Source organism: Andrena cerasifolii, chromosome 10, assembly GCF_050908995.1.
Source record: "Andrena cerasifolii isolate SP2316 chromosome 10, iyAndCera1_principal, whole genome shotgun sequence".
NCBI lineage: Eukaryota > Metazoa > Arthropoda > Insecta > Hymenoptera > Andrenidae > Andrena > Andrena cerasifolii.
Window position 1 is genome coordinate 4,199,619 of NC_135127.1, and position 19,824 is coordinate 4,219,442.

At 46.5% G+C, this 19,824-nt stretch overlaps 2 protein-coding genes across 4 annotated transcripts in view; one reads left to right on the plus strand and one right to left on the minus strand.

The window, feature by feature from the left end:
- The first annotated feature begins 364 nt into the window (after positions 1–364).
- On the plus strand, positions 365–13,911 carry Dy (transmembrane protein dusky). The gene is made up of 4 exons (XM_076822536.1): positions 365–1,267; positions 4,504–4,646; positions 4,750–4,834; positions 10,716–13,911. Exons 3-4 carry the CDS (start codon positions 4,790–4,792, stop codon positions 12,414–12,416), a joined length of 1,746 nt encoding a protein of 581 aa, XP_076678651.1. The 5' UTR covers positions 365–1,267; positions 4,504–4,646; positions 4,750–4,789; the 3' UTR covers positions 12,417–13,911.
- A 171-nt stretch (positions 13,912–14,082) lies between these two features.
- The window catches only part of M (zona pellucida domain-containing protein miniature), a 51,783-nt gene continuing 46,041 nt past the window's right edge, over positions 14,083–19,824 (minus strand). For all 3 annotated transcript variants that reach the window (XM_076822535.1, XM_076822533.1, XM_076822534.1), the window contains exons 5-8: positions 19,600–19,722; positions 19,286–19,500; positions 18,606–18,989; positions 14,083–17,281 (exon numbers count right to left, since the gene is read on the minus strand). In XM_076822535.1, coding sequence (XP_076678650.1) covers positions 16,715–17,281; positions 18,606–18,989; positions 19,286–19,500; positions 19,600–19,722 — 1,289 coding nt within the window. In that variant the 3' untranslated portion in view covers positions 14,083–16,714. The remainder of the gene's footprint in view (positions 17,282–18,605; positions 18,990–19,285; positions 19,501–19,599; positions 19,723–19,824) is intronic.

Below are 19,824 nucleotides of genomic sequence, written 5' to 3' on the forward strand. Positions count from 1 at the left end.
AAAGCCTACAACGAGTGCATATAATGTTAAAAAACATTCTCATAAGCAATGAGGAGATCAAATATCGAGTCACGATATAACATATTCGAATTCAAAATGAGTATTTCGAAAAGCGTAAGCAGTATTTCAGATTCAACTTTAACGGAGTAATACTTTAATCTCGATACATTTGATAAGGTTCTAATATTACCCATATTCATTGCAAGTTTCAACCGAGCTAAATGGTACCAAGCACTTTTCAAATAAAATAAATTGCGCAATGTCTATTCTTAACAAACAAAAATTGACAATACGATCCATCGACATTGATAAGTGCATATAATCCCACCACTGGAGTTACCACCAGGTTCCAATGCTTCTCGCGCGGCGCTCGAGCCTGCCGCTGATTATCCTGCAAGTAATCGGATATAAGAAAATTCATTATCCTATCACTTCTCGCGTCCAACGTCCCGTCTCAATCAAGTTCAGACCTACCACCGATCGCGCGGGCCTGAGTTCACCTGCTGGCCGGGTAGCAGGCACACAGAGAGACGCCGAGGACGCGTGTTAACGACGCGACGGCGTCGTATGTCTGACAAGTCGGAGGCATACAGGCGGCAAGAGGGACAACGAGAAGGACAAGAACGACGAATAGGAGCACGACCGCGACCACGTCCACAAGAGTCGTCAGGAGTGTGGCTCGCACGAGAAGAGATATCCTCCGGCCTGCGAGGGACCTATATAACTGTACCGTGTGTCTGGGTCAGGGGGCGGGCCGCCACGTTTATAGTATACTCTCTATATCGGACAGGTGTACCCCATTCCGAGTCCACGAGTTCTCGCGTTCACCATCGGGCCCGCAGCCACGCCGCAGCGCGTGTCTTTCTAGCCTGTCCCGCGACAGATATCGCGGTAAATACGAGGCGATCAGTCGCACGGTTAGCTGCCGACGACGGTTAACGAGTCGCTCGCAAGAGGACAACAGTCACAGCCACCGCCGAGCGGCCCGCCAACATTTCTCCGCACGGCTCTGTCCAGCCTCCTCGCGGCCGTTTGCCGATTCCGTCCCCGTTTTCGCCGCTGAAATCGGTCGAGATCCACCGGCTGTGCTTTAGAGAGCCTCCGACCGCGCGTGCACGCGGAGATTTCTCGACACATGGTGCTTCGATCAGTGCGGTGCGTCGACCGAGTCCACCTCCTCCACTTCGTTGTCCGTTTTTAATGCGGGACCCGGAAACTAGAAGCCTGCTCGCCTGTCTCCTGACGTCCATTTCCTACTTGGACGAATGTAAGACATCTCATTCATTTCGCACTTCATGCCGCATCCACTTATAATTCGTAAGTAGCTACAGCTGGCGGTGTGGTCAACGCGCGAAGAGACTCCGCGCGTGTCGGCAGGCTCGTGTCTTTCAGTTCGATCTAGATTTGCGGCTGGTTCGGATAGATCAGACGGGGAATGCTCGCAGGCGCGTTGATTGCACGCCGCTAGATTAACAACGGTAATTATCGTGCGTCGGGGCGTAATCCAATTATCGCCGCGCCTATTGATTACGATGTTATTTACAGCGGCACTTGTCGTCGTTTGCTCGTCTAATGAGTTAATAATGATACGAGCCGCGGTGCCGCGCGGAGAAATTATACGACGCGCCATCCGGATGTGCGCCGCATTACGGCCGACCACGTGGCGACTGCTTTCATCCCATCGAATCCGCGCATCGCCGCAACAGTTGGCGGCTGCCCAGCGATCGGCGCTAATCCAGCTGCTACGGCTAGAAAATCACCGATGCGTCACACCTTAGCATTCAATTTGTATTAATCTTCCCTCCATCGGGCCGCGGACGTTCGCGCGCGCGGGATTCCTAGTATATTGTTTTTCCGAGCGATACTCGTTTGAATAATGCCGCTCGATTCCCCCCTGTCGCGGCTGGAAATCGATTGGTCCGGCCGGGTACAGCGATCGAGATAAAGATGCGAACACGATCGTTATCCGCGCCTTTAATGTAGCACTTGTAGCCGCGCCGGCCTAGTACCATTCGTCGAATGATTAATGGGACTAAACCGCGTGTAATTTTCTGCGTCGTTATTCGATCGACGTTGCCGAAGGGCACTGCCAGGGGCGATCGTGTTAAGGCAACTAGATCGTGAATGACGATCGTCGTAAAATCCGACGCATAGGAAAGGAGAGTAGATCGCAGGGGCCGGTGCTCACGGTAGGCGATGCTTCATTGAAGCACTCATTGACTACCAGCATCCCGGGCATCCCGTGCGATCGATCAGCAATACGACACCTTTGCATCGAAAGTGCATCGAGTTGTCATCAAGTTGTCAGTTTGCTTCGTTACGCTCGATTACCATAAGCCCGCCGCGGTAGCGCGGGCTAGAGTAATGTAGATCGCGAGCGGATCATGTATTCCTTAGACATCGGCGCTCTCTAACGAGCGTAACTCCTCCCCCTGAAATCATAAATTTCGCGCTAATCACGCGTTCGGTTTAGTAACAGGTTCGCGATCGATGAATCCCGCCGCGGCTTCACTCTGTTATCGACGTCGCGCTCGATGAAGCGATAAAGACGCGTCGCTCCGTCCCGTGAGCCCGATTCAAATCGACAAGCGTCAAAATATTCAAATTGCAATGAAAGAGCATCCGGATTACCGGTACAGCGGATTTTCAGCCGGTCATCGACCCCGCGGCGTTTTACATCCGAACTATCGACTCCTCCAGTCATAAAACCCCCCAAAGCACAATTATTTCCCGCGGCGGACGTATCCTCCTCTTACAATCGACTATGTTTGCTCGTTGGACTTTCAAATCACGGCCATTCGTACTTACTCGGTCAGCGGCGTTGCATGCAGATTTAATATGGCGCCGCTGCCAATTCGAGAAGCAGTCGTTCGAGCTGTTAATTACATTTCCCGGCGTGTACGCAAATGGGACGCGCGGCGGTTCTTGAAAGTTGCCGATCGGCGTGTTGAAAGTGTCACCACCGTCCGATGGAAAGGGGAACAAGAAGATATTTCGACCCGATCCTATATGGGTCACTATTAGGCGCGCACTCATTATGCGAATGCCTGGCTTCGGAATTACCACACCGGCGGCGGGACCGTTATGTGTATTTGGCAGCATGCCACATCTTCGGCGTGCCCGATTCATGGGCTAGCGTGGAGCAACCGACGTGTAAACAGCCGCCGGTAATTTTTATTCAGGCACGGCCCCGCAGTGGAAGAAAGAACAGGTGTCGCAGTCTATCGTGGCACGAATCGTAAAAACGGAATAATAACTCCAGCGATAAGCAACCGCCTGTAAGTTCGCAGCGCGTTAACGGAATTCGGTATAGATCACTGGAGACTCGTAATTACCTTCGATACTCAGGCGCTCGGCTTCTCGGGGGAACGCGTTAATTACACCGCGGCGTGCGAGCTTTTGCCTCGCGCGCCGAATTGGGGGGCAAAGATACCTCGCGGCAGACGAGCGCGTTATTGTTTCGCCCTTAAATGTAAAGCTTCCTCGGGATCGGAATAGAAATCCAGTATGTCTGGCAATGAGTCGTGAGCGAGCAGGGATCAATAAGAGTTCGGAATAGGTTGCTCCTGGCCTTTTTAGATATTCCCAGTGCGCCGCCGTCCGAGCGCTAGACAAACGACCCCTCAAATCCCAAATCGGCGATTTGTCGCACGTATCGTCCATCGTGCGACCCGGAATCGGACGAAAATCTGTTGGCAGGGACGGCTCTAGCGTTGGATCCGTGTGAGTGGATTCAGTACGAACGTCGAAGGCCGATAGGTGGAAACCTACTTGCCTACATTCGTGCACCGTCTCGCGTGGATATCGACCATGCCACCGTAAATCCGGCGAATCAGTTGCGATTTCTGCCTGCTCCCCACGGGTGAAAAGTGCGCTTATTAAGTGTCCATGGAGAACGCTTATAAAGACGCGTAACTTCCCTGGGAGGAACACCTTGTTGGGGGTATTAATGACTTCGATTCCTTTGCTCGTTATGAGAAAACGCAACCGTGCACGGTCGATTACGATCGTCCCGATAGTGAAATCCCTTTCCGAGGATCTCCTGCTGTTCCTCTGTTATTACTCGGCTGTTGAAAAAAAAAAAAAGAAACGATCGCCGATCGATGACGAAGACGGCGGTGCTAAAGCGACTCGCGATCTCGCGGGCTGAGATATTGGTTGGGCGGATTCAGTCCATGCCTATAGACGTCGATCGTGGCAGTCGGGTGTCATGAGTACAACGAGGTAACGGAGCGAAAACCCGGACATTCGGCAGGAATTTGGGACAGGTGGCCTAGTGGTCGCGCGAGGCGAGCGTGTCTGATAATTGGCGATTAAACACGAGCGAGGCGTCCGATGATGGACCGGTTCGTCCGTTCGATGTTCAGCATTTTCTACTAACAACTGGCCATTGATGTTTTCACTTGCGCATTTACCGAGGACGCCGCTAAAATCGGCACACGGTCGCGACATCCTTTTTTACGCAGTTCACGATCTCACGGTCCCTTTGTGATTTCATTCCAGAGCGAGACTAGCCAACGATCTCTTCGCTGAGGTCTGGGAGCATCGAACGATCGCATCGGCACGTGTCTACTTCGACTGTAGAAGTAAGATTCGTCTAAGTTGGGAGGATCGATTCGGTCAGACACGCGAGGTTATTGTCGTTGGTACGTTAGCCCCCTTTTCTGCGCTTTATTGGTCGCGGTGGTAACTGCGTTACTTTAATCGGGAAAGGTGTACTTGTTTGAATGATAAACTCTGTTCTTTTAGCGGTACGTTCATAGTGCACCACCGTGGACGCTAACACGGCATGCGGTGGCGAATCTTCATCTTTGCCTGTCTCCTATTAAAGGGGGTAAGTAAGAGCGTTGTTAAGTAATTTCGTCAGAAATAAAATAGCTTATAGCCAAGTGAATATTTTCAACTTAATCTGCATACTGAGAATATACATGTCCAGTACTCTTCACCACTGTCAAATCCGCTAACACCGTCCAGAAAAGTCTGAAGATTAATCTCGAGCCACGTAAAACCAAATGGAGCTCTGAAATGACAAATAGGTACTTATTAACCCTCGGTTGTCACACTGCGTCAATAGGACCTACAATTTGACTCTGTGGTAAACCATTTAAGGTATCATTGAAAATGCTACTAGTGTTTAAACCTGATGATGCGCTAAATGTCAATTTTCAACGATGAACATACATATATTCTACAATGTTTAAACTTTATCTCAGAATTTTTGGGACTTAAGGGGTTATACCTAGTCAGGCGGCCGAAAAGTGGCGAATGTTTGTGATTTTTTTTTGAAAAAAGCGGAAGCATATATTTTCACAGAACTTTTTGCACTTAAAAGAGCAACATTTAAAGAGTATTTGCTAATTTTTTTGTAGAAAAATATTTATGTTTATAATAAAGTTACAATTGATATCCAAGAAGTCTTTGTAAAAAGTTGTTTTTGCGGTGAGCATTGTCATTCGGAATCAGAGTATCTAAAATCAGAAAACAAAAAAGATTTCCTTAGTATATTAATGTGTCCTTCGATTGGCGGAGGGAATTTCCGAAATATTAATTGTAAACGAAGTGGTGGCTATTTAAACTTGAAGTCCTGAGTTTTTCGCGTTATTTCTCACAATTAAAAATCAGGACTTCAACTTTAAATAGTCGCCATTTTGTTTTAAATTAATATTTCGGGATTTCCCTCCGCCAATCAGAGGATACATTAATATACTAACGAAATCTTTTTGGTTTTTTGATTTTAGATTATCTGATTCCGAATGGCAGTGCTCACCGCAAAAACAACTTTTTAAAAAGACTTCTTGGATGTCGGTTGTAACTTTATTATAAACCTAAATATTTTTCTACAAAAAATTACCAAATGTTCTTTAAATGTTGCTCTTTTAAGTGCAAAAAGTTCTGTGAAAGTATATGCTTCCGCTTTTTAAAAAAAAAATCACAAACATTCGCTTCTTTTCGGCCGCCTGACTAAGTATAACCTCTCAAGGGGTTGTTCCGGTCTAGAGCCCATGTAAATAGTTGATGATTAGGAATTAATTAAAGGAAAACTACTACAGATGATTTAATGGAACTTTTAGCATTGTATTAAGGATGTCTTAAACTATAGAAATAAATTTTTTTGTTTTATAATTAATCATTTCAGACGGCACTGGGGACTAGTTAAAATCGAGGCGCCAAAAAATTCATCCAAATCGGTGGAACCTATAGAATCTAAATCATTGGTTTGAAATAAAAAACAATGCCAGATCATTAGACGGCATGAGATTCGCTCAAGGATTGACCAGTAAAAATGACAAAAAATTACATTTTTGAGAAAATAATGACACTTGAAGTTTGAAATCACTTTTTCCATATATTTTTTGTCCTTTCAACACATTTAACAATTACAAATTTTTATTTTTTTTAATTCGACTGTTCTGGTCACGAGCCAGAAGTATATTCTTCAAATAAAAAAAGTTTCAGTCGAATTGGATATTAACTTTTGGAGATACAGGTTCCACCGATTTTGAGGGCACCGTTTCGAGAAAAACAGTTTAATAAAGTTTTACGAGAGTGCCGAGGCTCAAATGCCTGTAACTTCGGGAATTTTACGAATTTCAAAAAATCCTTTTAAACGCATATTCCTAAAAGGTTGAACATTCGAAAAATGAATCCCCTTAATTCAACAGATAGTTTTTGAAAAGTTGCTGATTGAAAATTGGCTTCGGTCGAATCCCAGTGTGACAAATGTTCGAAAAACGCGGTGTGACAACCGAGAGTTAAAGAAAAAATTCCAGTGTCCATCATTTGTTAAAGTATCGGAAATTTCAAAAACTCTAACAAGCAAAAAAAGAAAATTCTATTATATTAAAAACACCTGGTACATATTCTTAAATAGTATCGTTAACACTTTGTCCTGCCTTCCTGAAGAGAGTCTCGAAATCTGCCTCGCGATGTGCTCGCCGAAAGCTTTCTCGCGTGCAAGAATTTAATCTGTAATAAGCGGACAGGCGGTGGGAAAAAAAGCGTGCGCGAACCATTGAGTGTGCGGTCGAAAACCGTTGAGAAGAAGAACACGCGGCTTCGGCGTTTCAAGGGGGGTAGGTCGGTATGTCTGCGCGGGTAATTACTACATTATAACCCAGATATCGCGTTGGTTACATAGCCTGCGATGCCGTTACCCAGTGCTCTGACCCAGAGCTAAGGGCGACTCGGGGCCCGGTCGATGTCTTGAAATGGTGCGCGGCGTTCCGATCCGGCTCATCCACGTCTACTACGAAGTAACGTTTTACCGTCGGGCCTCCGCCACGAATCGGTCTTACAAGATTGCGCGCAAAAATTGCACTCGAAACTACCGGTTCCGTGATCCCACCTTCCCGCCTCGCATTCTTGGGGACCGACGCGACGCGACTTCGATTCGTTCGCTACCTTTTTCCCTTTTTTCTTTCTCCCTGAACGGCATTCATTCTTCAAGACCACCGGAACACTCGCGTCGCTAATGGAAATTATTAACCCTACTACGTCCCTCCAGTCCTCTTTGACCCAATAACGCTCTTATTTCTTTAATCAGTTGTGTTACCTTTTCTTTGGAAATTTTTGTAACTTATTTTTAGAGCAAAGTGTATAGCTTCTTTCAACTGTGTGTAGTAAGTAGTTTATGGAGATGCATTCTGTGTGATTTTCTGCACTTTTTGAAAATGTTGAAAGGCGTCGTTGTTTTAATTTGATAAAATTGAATAATTTTGTAAGTTAAAAATTCTTTGGATGTTGGTTTTGTAGATTCTGTATTTTAAAATTTGATTGGGATGATTAATGTATTTAGGCTGTTGATGGAAGAACACAAGTGATTGGGAGAATGTTGGGAAATTTCATGTTTTAAGTTTGTCTATAATCACGTAAAGTTGTTTTCCACTTCATTCACTAGTGGATTATATTTTTCTGCTGTGGTTGTTGCTGGTTTTAAGAGACTGTAATGAACAAGTTTTCTAAAAGAAGCCATTATCTTTTCAGGAGAAAGGACTTATTTAAAAAATACTTTATGCCTGCTACTGTAGTCTTTAATCGTTTATCTTTTAAACATTCCTTACTCATGTGGAATCAGCACATCGACCTAATTTGCATCTCGAAATGATTAATTCATTTCTGAGGCTACCTCTCGTGCTGTCTGACCTGGATACAAAATTTCATTGTTTAGAATTTTCTCAGACCACCTCCCTTGCATGAATTCCCAATAGAACATCATCAGCCTTGAATTTCTTTCTTGGCAAGAGCTAAATTTATTCTATTATTTTTGCAACATTACCATTCAACCCGAATTCAACTCGAAATAAAAAAAATTTAATAAGAAACGGATGATCGCTTTAAAAAGGTGATACACGCTGTTGCAAGAAGCTCCAGTTTCTTAATACAATTAGTATATTATGTATTTTACACTTCTATAAGAACTAATTTAAATATAGTTTATATGCTTTAGGCCTCGATCTATTGCATTGTCAATATAGAAATACAAATTTCACTGACGGATGAATTTAATCTCCCCCGTGTTCGGATATAATTGAATTTTGTGAAGCTTTTCATTTCTCAGTGTTTGCCTTAACCTGGCAGACTACAAACTACAGTGCCGGACAAAAGTATTGGGACACCCTTTAAAACAGAATAATTTTTTTAAAATTGATCGAAACGACTTAAGTCTTTGTGAGAAGTTTATGGAAGGATTAGTTTTCAAAAAATTGCAATTGGTCGAAATGGGGAAAAAAGTAGTGAAGGTCGCTTTTCCAATTTGTTTATCTGAGCCTGTAATGAAAATTTAAAAATCCCGTTTGTGGATTTAAGTAAGATGTATACATGCTGAAAATTTCACCCAAATTTAGATTCTCAAAAAAAAAACTCAAGTCGTTCAGACTAATTTTAAAAAAGTTATTCTGTTTTAAAGGATGTCCCAATACTTTAGTCGAAGACTGTAGGTCCTACCAACTATCGACTCACTTTTAAATGTTTATTCACGCTACGAAGTATGCTGCACACGAAGTGCCCCGCCAATTCTTCACGCTCTCCGTCTGGAAATAACGCTCCACCTTTAACGTTCCTCCCGAATCAGACTTGCAAAGTCTATTAAATCACTACAGACATAACCAACAGTTCCTCAGTTTATACATACTTACTATCCAGTCATCCATCATCCTAAAATAAAATTCGTTGCCAAAACAGAATCCCTAACATCAACACGTTCATTCAACGGACGTTTATTCATCTCGTTCACTAAATACAACATGACACCTCTTAAAAGAAACGCCTCCGCATCGTGCGAGGAAACACGATAGTTGCCGCAGACGCTGGACTAGGTGAATGAAGCAGACTTAGGATGAATGAAATACCTTCTAAGATGGTGGAGAGAAGAATTTCAGCGGGATACGAGAGCGCTCCGAGCGCTAGGATAATTATTACCCTTCCCGCTCACTATAATTTCCCCGTTTTGCCAAATGCTTTCGATGCGGTATTAATCACCGCGCTCCCTGCAACGGGGGAATCAATCACGTCGTTACCGTTCGCCGTGCAAAGGGACGACATTACTATCATCATCGCGAAGCGATTAAGTTATTACGTTTCACGGCGAAGCCGCTTGGCAACCATTCCATTTCGGCGGGGCCCCGAGCCGAAACGAGACCGACATGACATGCAAACCGTCGATGTCGTTTCCCCTCCTTTGCCGAAAGAAGGGACCGATCGTCATCCTCTCCCAGCCAGGCGAGCCAGCCGCGCCGCGCCGCGCCGCGGCCGCCGTCATCGAAATCCATCACGGGTTCGTTCACAGGTGACCCAGTAAGCTTTCGTCGAATTATGGAACGTGCAGGCTGGAAAGCCGCGGCGGGAGATAAGCAGATGTCGGAATCGGGTGGAGGGCCGAGGCGGAAAACCGAACGTGTATCCGAAGCGCCTGGTCTGACCGATTGACCTGCGGCTAAAGACACGGGTGGTCCGTTATGCCCCAGGGTCACGCGTGACGCAATCAGCCACTACACGCCGGTGTACAGAGGCCCCGATGCTCCTATTCCGACGTTTGGTCCCCTCCTGCCCCCTCCATCGCCCCGCCAGCGCGGGCCCCGTCATTCGTCGAACAGTCAGAACGGGTTTGTTGATCGGACGCTGTTGTCTCCCGTATTGGCCATCAGGAATGCGTACGACCGGAGATAGCTCTTTGAGCGGATCTTTGGCCCACGACAGGGAGGCCAACGATGAAAAATGCACCTCTGTCTGCGAGGGAATCGGGAGACTGCGTATCGACTGGTATCGACATCTACCGCTTGAGTCCTTGAATTTTTCTCGTCTCACAATAGCGGCGGGTACGCGCCCGAGCGCTCTGCGTTTCCACGGTCCCCGAGCGCCCCGCGGCTAGCGTGTTCGATTTACGGTAATTCTTTCGTCGGGATCGTGCAGAGGTGAATTTACGGATCGTTACACGATAATTTAGGTGGGGCACGTACGTATGCGCAGCGTACGTGTGTCCGATGATTGCGCTGGCGAGCACGGCTTGGATAAAGGCGGTCCGTTCTTTTAAAGGAACTCGCGCGTCTGCAAATTATGTGGCCCGACAGCGTCAATCTACTTTCACACTTTCTCATCGTTTATCCCTTTCCCCTCGACGGATGTTCTACAAAATATTTCACTGCCTACTTTGCACGGGAACAACGCGCCCTCGTCTCGTCCGCGACGCACTCACGTTTCTGTCTTCTTTGTGTCCGCAGCTGGCCCGAGCGGAGGATGTGGAGGTAGTCGAGGCGATACCCGGCGAGGACACTAGGAACGACAATTCAGCGTTGAACCGGCAGGACAACGATATAAATAGCTCAGACCAATTGGCGTTGGAGTCACTAGGCGAGAAAGACGCCGGTGGCAATCATTACAAACCGGGTGGTCTGCGACATCCGCTTCCTCTGCCGCCTAGCAGAGGCGGCTTGGGCCTGCCTCATCCGCGGCCGCACCATAACGTCGCTTATCATGGCCCGCCGCCGCCCTTGCCACCCTCCAAGACGCCATCGGAGGCTATGGATAAGATCTACACGACGGGCGGCGGCATCAGCGCGGCGGTAGGTGCGGAACCCTGGCCAGCGCCCACGCCGGACATGCCGAAGATCATTTCGCTGGATGTCAAGTGCGAGAAGAATCTGATGAAGGTCTATCTGGGCTTCGACAAGCCGTTCTACGGTATAGTGTTCAGCAAGGGCCACTACAGCAACGTTAACTGCGTGCACTTGCCAGCTGGCTTGGGGCGTACGTCGGTTAACTTCGAGATTAGCATCCATGCTTGCGGCACAGCTGGGAACACGGAGAACGGGCTGTACGGCTACGGAGCCGAATCCGGGTCGGGTACGTACTTCGAGAACATTATCGTGGTGCAATACGATCCGCAAGTTCAGGAAGTTTGGGACCAGGCGCGCAAGCTGCGCTGCACTTGGCACGATCTGTACGAGAAGTCGGTTACGTTCCGACCCTTCCCCGTCGACATGCTGGACGTCGTGCGCGCCGACTTCGCCGGCGACAACGTGGGCTGCTGGATGCAGATACAGGTAGGGAAGGGGCCGTGGGCGTCGGAGGTCTCGGGGCTGGTCAAGATCGGCCAGACGATGACGATGGTGCTCGCGATAAAGGACGACGACTCCAAGTTCGACATGCTCGTGAGGAACTGCATGGCCCACGACGGCAAACGCGCGCCCATACAGCTAGTGGACCAGAGGGGCTGCATCACCAGACCTAAGCTGATGTCCCGGTTCACCAAGATCAAGAACTTTGGCGCGTCCGCGTCGGTCCTCTCTTACGCTCATTTCCAGGCATTCAAATTCCCCGACTCGATGGAGGTGCACTTCCAGTGCACCATTCAAATATGTCGATACCAGTGTCCCGAGCAGTGCTCCGAGTCTCCTTTGCTATTAGAGTCCCAAGGTCTTCTCGAGGGTCATCATCATTCTTCGTCCAATGGTCACCCTGATTCCAGTTATGGTCTTCCACCGCCTATTCCGCTACCCTTGGAAGCTTACTTGCAGGCGGCCGCTGGTCGCCCTCGGGACGAAAGGCGGAGGAAGTCCCGAGAGATAGTCCCTACCCCTCAGAAGGCGGTTGGCGTGAATCGAATTATACGCGTGGTTTCGACAGGCGACTTAACGTTCTCCATCGACGAGTCCAACAACGGGGAAACGAATGGGCCCACGATGGTGTTCCCTGTGCGCAACGAGAATGCCTCCAGTTCGGCTATGATCTGCATGACCACACCTGGCTTCGCTGTCACTCTGATAGTCCTCCTCGCTGTCTTACTATCCTCGTGTATACTCTCCATCTACCTCTGTCTACGTTTAAGACCGTTCTCAGGAAAAGCTAGGAAGGTCGCGACGTATTATAACGGCGAGCAAAATGCCCCTAAAAAGTCGATGAGGACGTGTTTCTACTCATAGGCACAAGCGGTCGTGGCGCTCTAAAAGAGGCATGTTGTCGATCGGTGGCACTTGTGCGCGGAAAATTTTCGAATCTAGCGGGTTTCTTCCTCGAGACTGGTTTCACGATTTTCATACCGTTAAATTGCGCACCCGCGGACATATATGAATGACGAGTTCACTCGTTCATTCATTCATTCATTCCTTCATTCAGGTCGAAAAAGGGGTGTTACCAGATTTCCAATGGCAATCATCGTGCTTGCTTTCGGATCGTTGAGATCGTAGGGAAATTTTTAAGTTTCATTTATCGAATTTCGCGCAAACCGGTCTCCCTGGTCGCTCCATTCCAGGTGTTCAAGAGGCTACAGAATGTCGCAAGCACGATTCTGTATACCGTCACGTATCAGACAGAGTATAGCTCGCAGTAAAAAACATAGGATACTCTCTGCTACGTGTGTCGTCGCTGGTACAGCCAGAACGATCCAGCTATATGGATTTGTGCTTCGTCATGACAAAACTTACGCTCAAGCCTTTTGCAGGCGACTGTGTATAGTCACCCCTACCCTCCCCCCTCCCTGAAAATTTAGTCAAAGATAATCAAACTCTGCGCTCGTGACTTCCTTGTTACAACTACTTCGGGACCATGGTTATTTGGGTATTTTATTTATTTATTATTATTTTCTTTTAACCGTTACCAGTCACGTGTGAGCAATGCGTAACTCGGCACGACTAAGGCTGAAATATTGCGAGAGAATAGTCTATTATATTTTTTAATGAAAAGCGTTTGTTTCTATTTTAATATTGTTGACAATATTATTGCCTTATTATTATTTATCTGTTGCATAGAATGCTCCAAATTCATTTAGCTTTATACGATGTATTTTGTGCATTTGTAACCCTGTAATAACCAGCCATCGCCACGAAATTATTAAAGCTACCGTCTCGGCTCTGATCGTTTTATACTTGCACTGACAATAACGATATATACCACTTCAGTGAAGTGAAATGTTAAGCCACTGTTAGGTAACAAACTTTCACTTTGTAATTGAAAACTGTATCGAGCTCTTTTAATACGAAACGTTACAGCATCAGCATGCAATAATTAAGGGAAACGGAACTGATTACTTAGGGCCATTTTCTCTAAATGCATTACTTCCCTCTGTGCGAGAAACAACAGAGATAAAGTGATGAAGTTAAATCTAGAAACTGGAACATGTAAAATTACAATGAAAGATAATAAACAACGAATTATCCATTTTCACATCAGGATTCAATTCTTCGTAAATAAAAATGAAGCTGATAAAAAAAAAGGAGCTGAATATTACTAGCGTTAAACAAAGTATCAAGATCAAATGTATAAAGCAATAGTCAGTAGCTTGTAATGGCATACGAAAGATTATACTATAATATTAAACGTAAGCACGTAGATATAGACATAAATTATTCTTCATCAAAGTAAGTGTATTTCGTGAAAGAGCAACTTAGCACTTATACGAATAATAAATCTATAATTATATTTGCCATGTTTTCTTTTCGCACGAGAATCCTCGATCTTACCGTGCATCAGGAATACAGGGAGCCCAGGGTGTGCACTTGCGTTCGAAGCTGCTGTAATTTAGGAGCTAATAACGCAGGATGAAAGTGATTAGGTTCGTCGCAGAGTGAGGTCTGCGGAAACCGGCCAGGCTGCTGTAAATACATTTATTGGCGTTATCATTGATTTATGTTAAATAAAAACACAATCTCTCCATTAACGATCGACTTAACGTTTTGTCCCAGTCGCTCGAAGCAGCGTTCATACCCAACAGCCGCGTCATCGCGCTCGTGCTCGGCGATCGCTGATCCTTAACACTTAAACTTTCGGTCTCCGAGCCGCACAACAACGTTCCCATTTTTTTTTTTACACGTGTACACATATATCTATACCCTATGAAATAATCTGACGCGCTGTTTCAGAGTCTCTTACAGAGCGTTTGGACGAGTGAGTAAATGAACAAGTACCTATCCGAATCGTTAATTAATCCGTTCTTAGGAGGAGGAGAGGGGACGAGTGTCTTTTTCTTTTGTTACAAAGGCTGAACAGAGAAAGAGCGCGCAACACGTAGAAGACGAAGGGGGACACGAAGGAAGCTTCGCTTTCCTGTACAAAGAGCCTTCACCTTTTTCTTTTAATCGTGATTTGCATAAGTGCTTCAAAGTGGAAGGCCCTTTCTGCGACAATCTCCTTTAAATATACGTCCCCTACTAATACGTATAATTACATATGTATGTGGTATTTCTGGATGAACAACCGCAGGATCCCGTCCATGGTAATAAACCGAACGTCTTCCTGGACGTTTCACGAGGTCGCCGCGTTATTAGGGTTTCTTAAATAATTCATTTCTTAAATAGCCCTCTAGGGCGATTTTCATTCGACCATTAACCTTCGGTTGGCACCGATGTGGAACGGTAAAGAGCGATCAGTTTCTGCTAAATCTCTATAACTCTAGCGTCTTCGTAGCTGGGGCGTGTCAACGGAAGGTTAAAAGCATCGAGTTATCCACTAACGTACATACATAATTGGAGGAGGAAGAGATCCGAGCTTCGTAGCAGCATCCTTAAATTCTCGCGAGGGCATTTACGATCTCTTTTCTATCCTCAGTTAGGGTGTTGTCTTCAGCCTCTTTGGGGCTAATCCTAGAGTTGCTGTTACTTTGTAATGGACGTTGATAACAGACATCCTCGATATTGGTAGTCATCCGTCAGTTAAATACTTTCTTATTTTAATCAGTATTTTTTAGGTGAAAAATCTCTCAAGAAAGTGGTTGTCGCGTTTTTCAACAACACTACTTTCGATTATTGTAGAACTCCATTTATCCGTTCATGTTACAGAATAAAATTATTTAAACAACGAAGGTTCACTGATTTTTCATTCAGGTAACAAGGACTGTCTTTTGCAAAATTGCCAGTAAAATTAATGTCCAATGACGAGTGAATTTATAAGTGATATCTCGGGAATTATAAACTGCATACACTTTGCGAATGAATCGTTCAGGTGGCATTACTGAGAATTTTATGAACGAAGCTGAATGGCTAGTGTTGGACAGTGAGTTTATTTTAGATACCGATAAATGGAGTGCAACTGCGTTGGTGACGTTACCCTGACAGCGCTAATATGTTGTTATATTTTATTTAATACAGTGAATATTTTAACATGAGAAATACTGAGTATGGACTTAGCAACATTATCGTGAATTACTCTCGATTCATCTTATCGTCGGGATGTCGTGAACTTTGATGCATCATCAAATCGTGCACATAATTAACTGTCAACGATTAAAGGCAAAGAAATACGTCTACCGTCTTAACACGCTGCGCGAATTATCGGTGTTTAAGCTAAATTACTTGTTATTACTTGGTTACCAAAAATACACCTTACTCGCGTGATATTTTATACAGACAATTTCAATTATTAAACGCACAATAGATACAACAATAGTCTGAGGGTCTTAAGCTACGCTTGAGTTTAACATTTAAATGTTTCCACGTTACTGATCATTACTACAATGCAAAAATATTTCATATTCGTCCACCTTCGAGATGTCAACGCTCGAAGAGTGTTTCGAATAAAAATTCGCCGAACGTGGATTAAAAATGTGTCTTCTCTATCGATTAGTAGTATATCCAGCATTTCTAGTAAATCGATCATTAAATATAAGCGCGCGAACGTGGTGTCTTCCGCGTAGAAAAAGAAGATCGTAGACCGCAACAGTTTGCATCCCACGGATCCACGTTAATTACCTATAAATTTCGATTCGAATCAACGGAACAAAAGTTCCCACCACTGTTACTCGCAATCCCGCAGGATAAACAGGATAAATTTACAACGCGCAGCCAGCGAAGGCTGTCACATCCGCGACTTTCATTCCGCCAATTCGATTAAGTGCCATCCGTATAGCAAACATTACCGTGCGATAGAATAACAATTCTCTGAAGATATACCGCTTACTTACCCAATACCAACAATTACTTTTCAAATATAATCTTCTATAAACCTTTTCGTTCTTGAATTCATTAAAAAAAAAAAGAAGAAGAATGAACACCCCCGATCGTGACCCATCGACAACGATTGGTCCCCGGAAGGGAGGTTCGGTCTAAGGGCTCGTCGCTCGAGCATGCTTCGACGATAACGCCCGAGGGGTGGTCCCGGAACAGTTCGCAGGAAACTCGCGGGACTTTCACGCACTTAGAATACTTTGTACAGTATATTATTGCACATTGTCTTTCGAGGAGCGTGCACACGCGCCTCCCACTGCCGCCGCGAAGGTCACGAACCGTCGTCAGCCTCTCTCGACCGAGGGGCTCGCGGCCACGGGGCTCGTCTGTTTCTGTTGGATTTGTTCCGGATGAGCCGGTCTCGTCGTGCATCGTACACGGAGCAGGCCGTATGGTAGCCAGCCGTTGGTCGTGTGCACCGCTCTATTGTTCTTTCTGCTGTCCACAGCCTCGCGTTGCGCCTGCAGCCGATGGAGCATCGCCCCGGCGACGAGCGCGGAAACGACCGCGGACAGGGCGACCACGATGAACAGCGCGCTGAATCCGGGCATGGGCAGGCAGATACCATAGACCACCTCCTCGCGTATTCTGCCTTGGAAGACGGTCACCGCTTCCGCGTGAGTGTCGGGGCTAAAGGCTAGATCCGCCTCGGAGATCACCTCGTACAGCCCGCTCACGCCGACGTCGGCGCTGCGTGTCTTCCTGTCGGACACCACCACCGATCTCTTTCGCCGGCCGCTCGGTGACGCCAGAGGCGTCACTGCCACGGGCACGCTCTCCCCCTCGAGGTTCCGGGGCCCGTGTGGGAATTGGTCCTGGTCTCCCTCGTACCGTGTCACTCGCGGAGGATCCTGGAAACGGACGGTCATGCGTCAGGGACGGGGCAGCTGAATGGGGGCATGCATCGTTGGGGAGTGATGCAGAATCTAGAAGGGATACAGCGGGGTCGTAAAAGCTGAGGGAATAACAAAGTTTGCAGCTTTGAGGTTTGCTATTTTTGGGCAGAGGTAAGGTTTCCAGATCTCTTGTTCCGAAACCTCAGAGCTGTAAACTTGGAGACTCTTGCAGGTCCCACGACCTCGCCATATTCCTTGTAGCAGTGAGGAAGCAGACGATAAGCTTCTTATGGCATCGAGTGCTGCATTCAGATGAAGCTAGAACTCCACAGAGTATAGAGAGGGCTGCATGATTTTGGATGAGGGGTCTCTAAGAGGCTTGAAGACCCGTGGCTCGAGTATTTTCGGAGTATAAAATTGAGTCACTAGACTTGGTTTGATGTGAAGGGCAAAGGGGAATTCTGAACCCTTGCAGAGTCTGTTGGGGCAGAGACCTTGTAAGACGCAAATAGGAGAAATTCCCTTGTCTACTCTCTATTATTGATGCTCTCACTTCCTATTAAACGTAGATGAAGGGGTCGCGTTTACAGAATTCTCCTAACCGTACCTCTCACAAGGTCTCGGCGCTTGTGGGCCAGCTCAGGCACCCGAGATCACCAATTCCCGTCCTGAGAGCATGTTTTTTTGGGATAAAACACCCATGAAACAAGACCCCGGCTTTGGGGTGCATAGAAATGAAGATAGTGTCTTCTGTTTTGAACGTTAGTTAATTTTGACCTGAATCTATTGCAATACAAAATAATCGAAAAGTTTCATACTTAAAATTTGAAGGAAATAGAGTTAGAATGCGAAACAGAAGACACTTAATTGCAAAGTAGTGACAAAGGAATGTAGCAGTAGTTACGAAAGCTTGAAAGACATTAATCTCCATTGGGAAGCTGCAATTAATACGCATCGTAATATTAATGACATGTATAAAGTGCTCTGTGCAGAATATTTTCCAAATGTTGCAAATACTTGTATCAAAAATACCGATACTAGTGCGCAAACTATAAAAAGCAAGAAAAGAACTCCATGCTCTGCACCAAAACTTTGTTTCAATCTATTCGATTAATAGACTTACAGAGAAAGACTCTGTCAACAGTGTGGATAATTCAATTAATGACCAAATGTTCTTTCTATTAATTAATTAATTTTTGTTCTTCAATAACCCCAAAACCAGACCCCTCTCTCTGCATTGCAAAAAGGGACTACAGCAATTTATTCTGAATCGAACAGACGTTCGAATTCGCATCGCGTCGCTGTAAAGAACTCGCAAGATGTGTTTAAATATATTTACTAAGAATGGTCTCGACAGATCGCCGTCGTCCAGATGAACCTCCTCGCCCGGCGTTTCGACCACTGGGGCGGGTAGCCGGTTGCTGGTCTGCGCTTGCGCCTTCGGAACCGACTTCTCGACCCCCAAGAAGTGACCCCCTATCGAGGTCATCTCGTCACCGTCCTGAATGATGTCGTCGTAAAGGGAACCGTCAGCCTGCTCGGCGCCCCCACCCACGTTTTCATTATCCTTGTCGGCGCTGTTGTTGTCGTCGCTCTGAATGGTGGGCGGCGTAGTGGTCTGCGAGTATTGTGGCCGTATCTGATCCTTGCGCTCTTGAATATAGTGGCCCACGGATCCGCTGAGTTGACAGTGATCCAAACAGCCGTGACGACATATCTCAACCTTGACATTGATCAAAACAACTTATCATCCCGACGTCCCCCTCAGTCGTCGTTCTTTCTTTCCTTCCCCGCAGACAAACTTCCACAACGAACTATCCGAGCATTTCGGCACACTTTATCAATCCCCGAGTGAATTTATTAAACCACTCTGTCAGGGTGTTTAACGGTTAAATATTTGCCCCCTACTTTCGCGGACAGCTCTCCACGAGGACACGGTGCACGGCACCGCGCGGCAATAATCCATTCAGCTGGAAGTAATCTTGTTTCAGCGGACGTATATTAACCGACAATGTTTACCTTGCACTTGATGTGCACGCTCAGCGCGTCTGGGAACTTGAACGCGTGGAAGAAGGCGTAAGTGATGACCGTGGCGCGATCGTCGGAGCCCCGCGCCTTCAGGAATCGGCTGATCATCTTCGGCCTGAGCACGCAGCCGAACTCGTCGCTCAGCTGTATCGTGTGTCCACCGCCGTCCGAGGCCACGCACGACTTGACACGCATGTCGAACTCCCCTGCACCGAGTTAACGAGCAAAGTAAACAGCCGTCCCCATTTTCGCCAAGCTGTGCCGCGCAAGTTTCTCGCCCGCCGCCCTTTCGCCGGCTACGTTACCTCGATAATCGTTTATGGCGACGACCAGGGTGAGGGTGGAGCCGAGTGGTACTATCCCGGAGACCGGCGGCGCCCATGGCCCCTTCCCGTGCTGAATTTCCATCCAGCAATCCACGTTGTCGCCTGCAATATCGAATAGAACAGCACGCTCGTAATTTGGACGCCCGCTGGCGGGGCGGTTTTGCGACGGTCCCTTTCTAGGCGTGACGTGCCAGGTGCGATTTA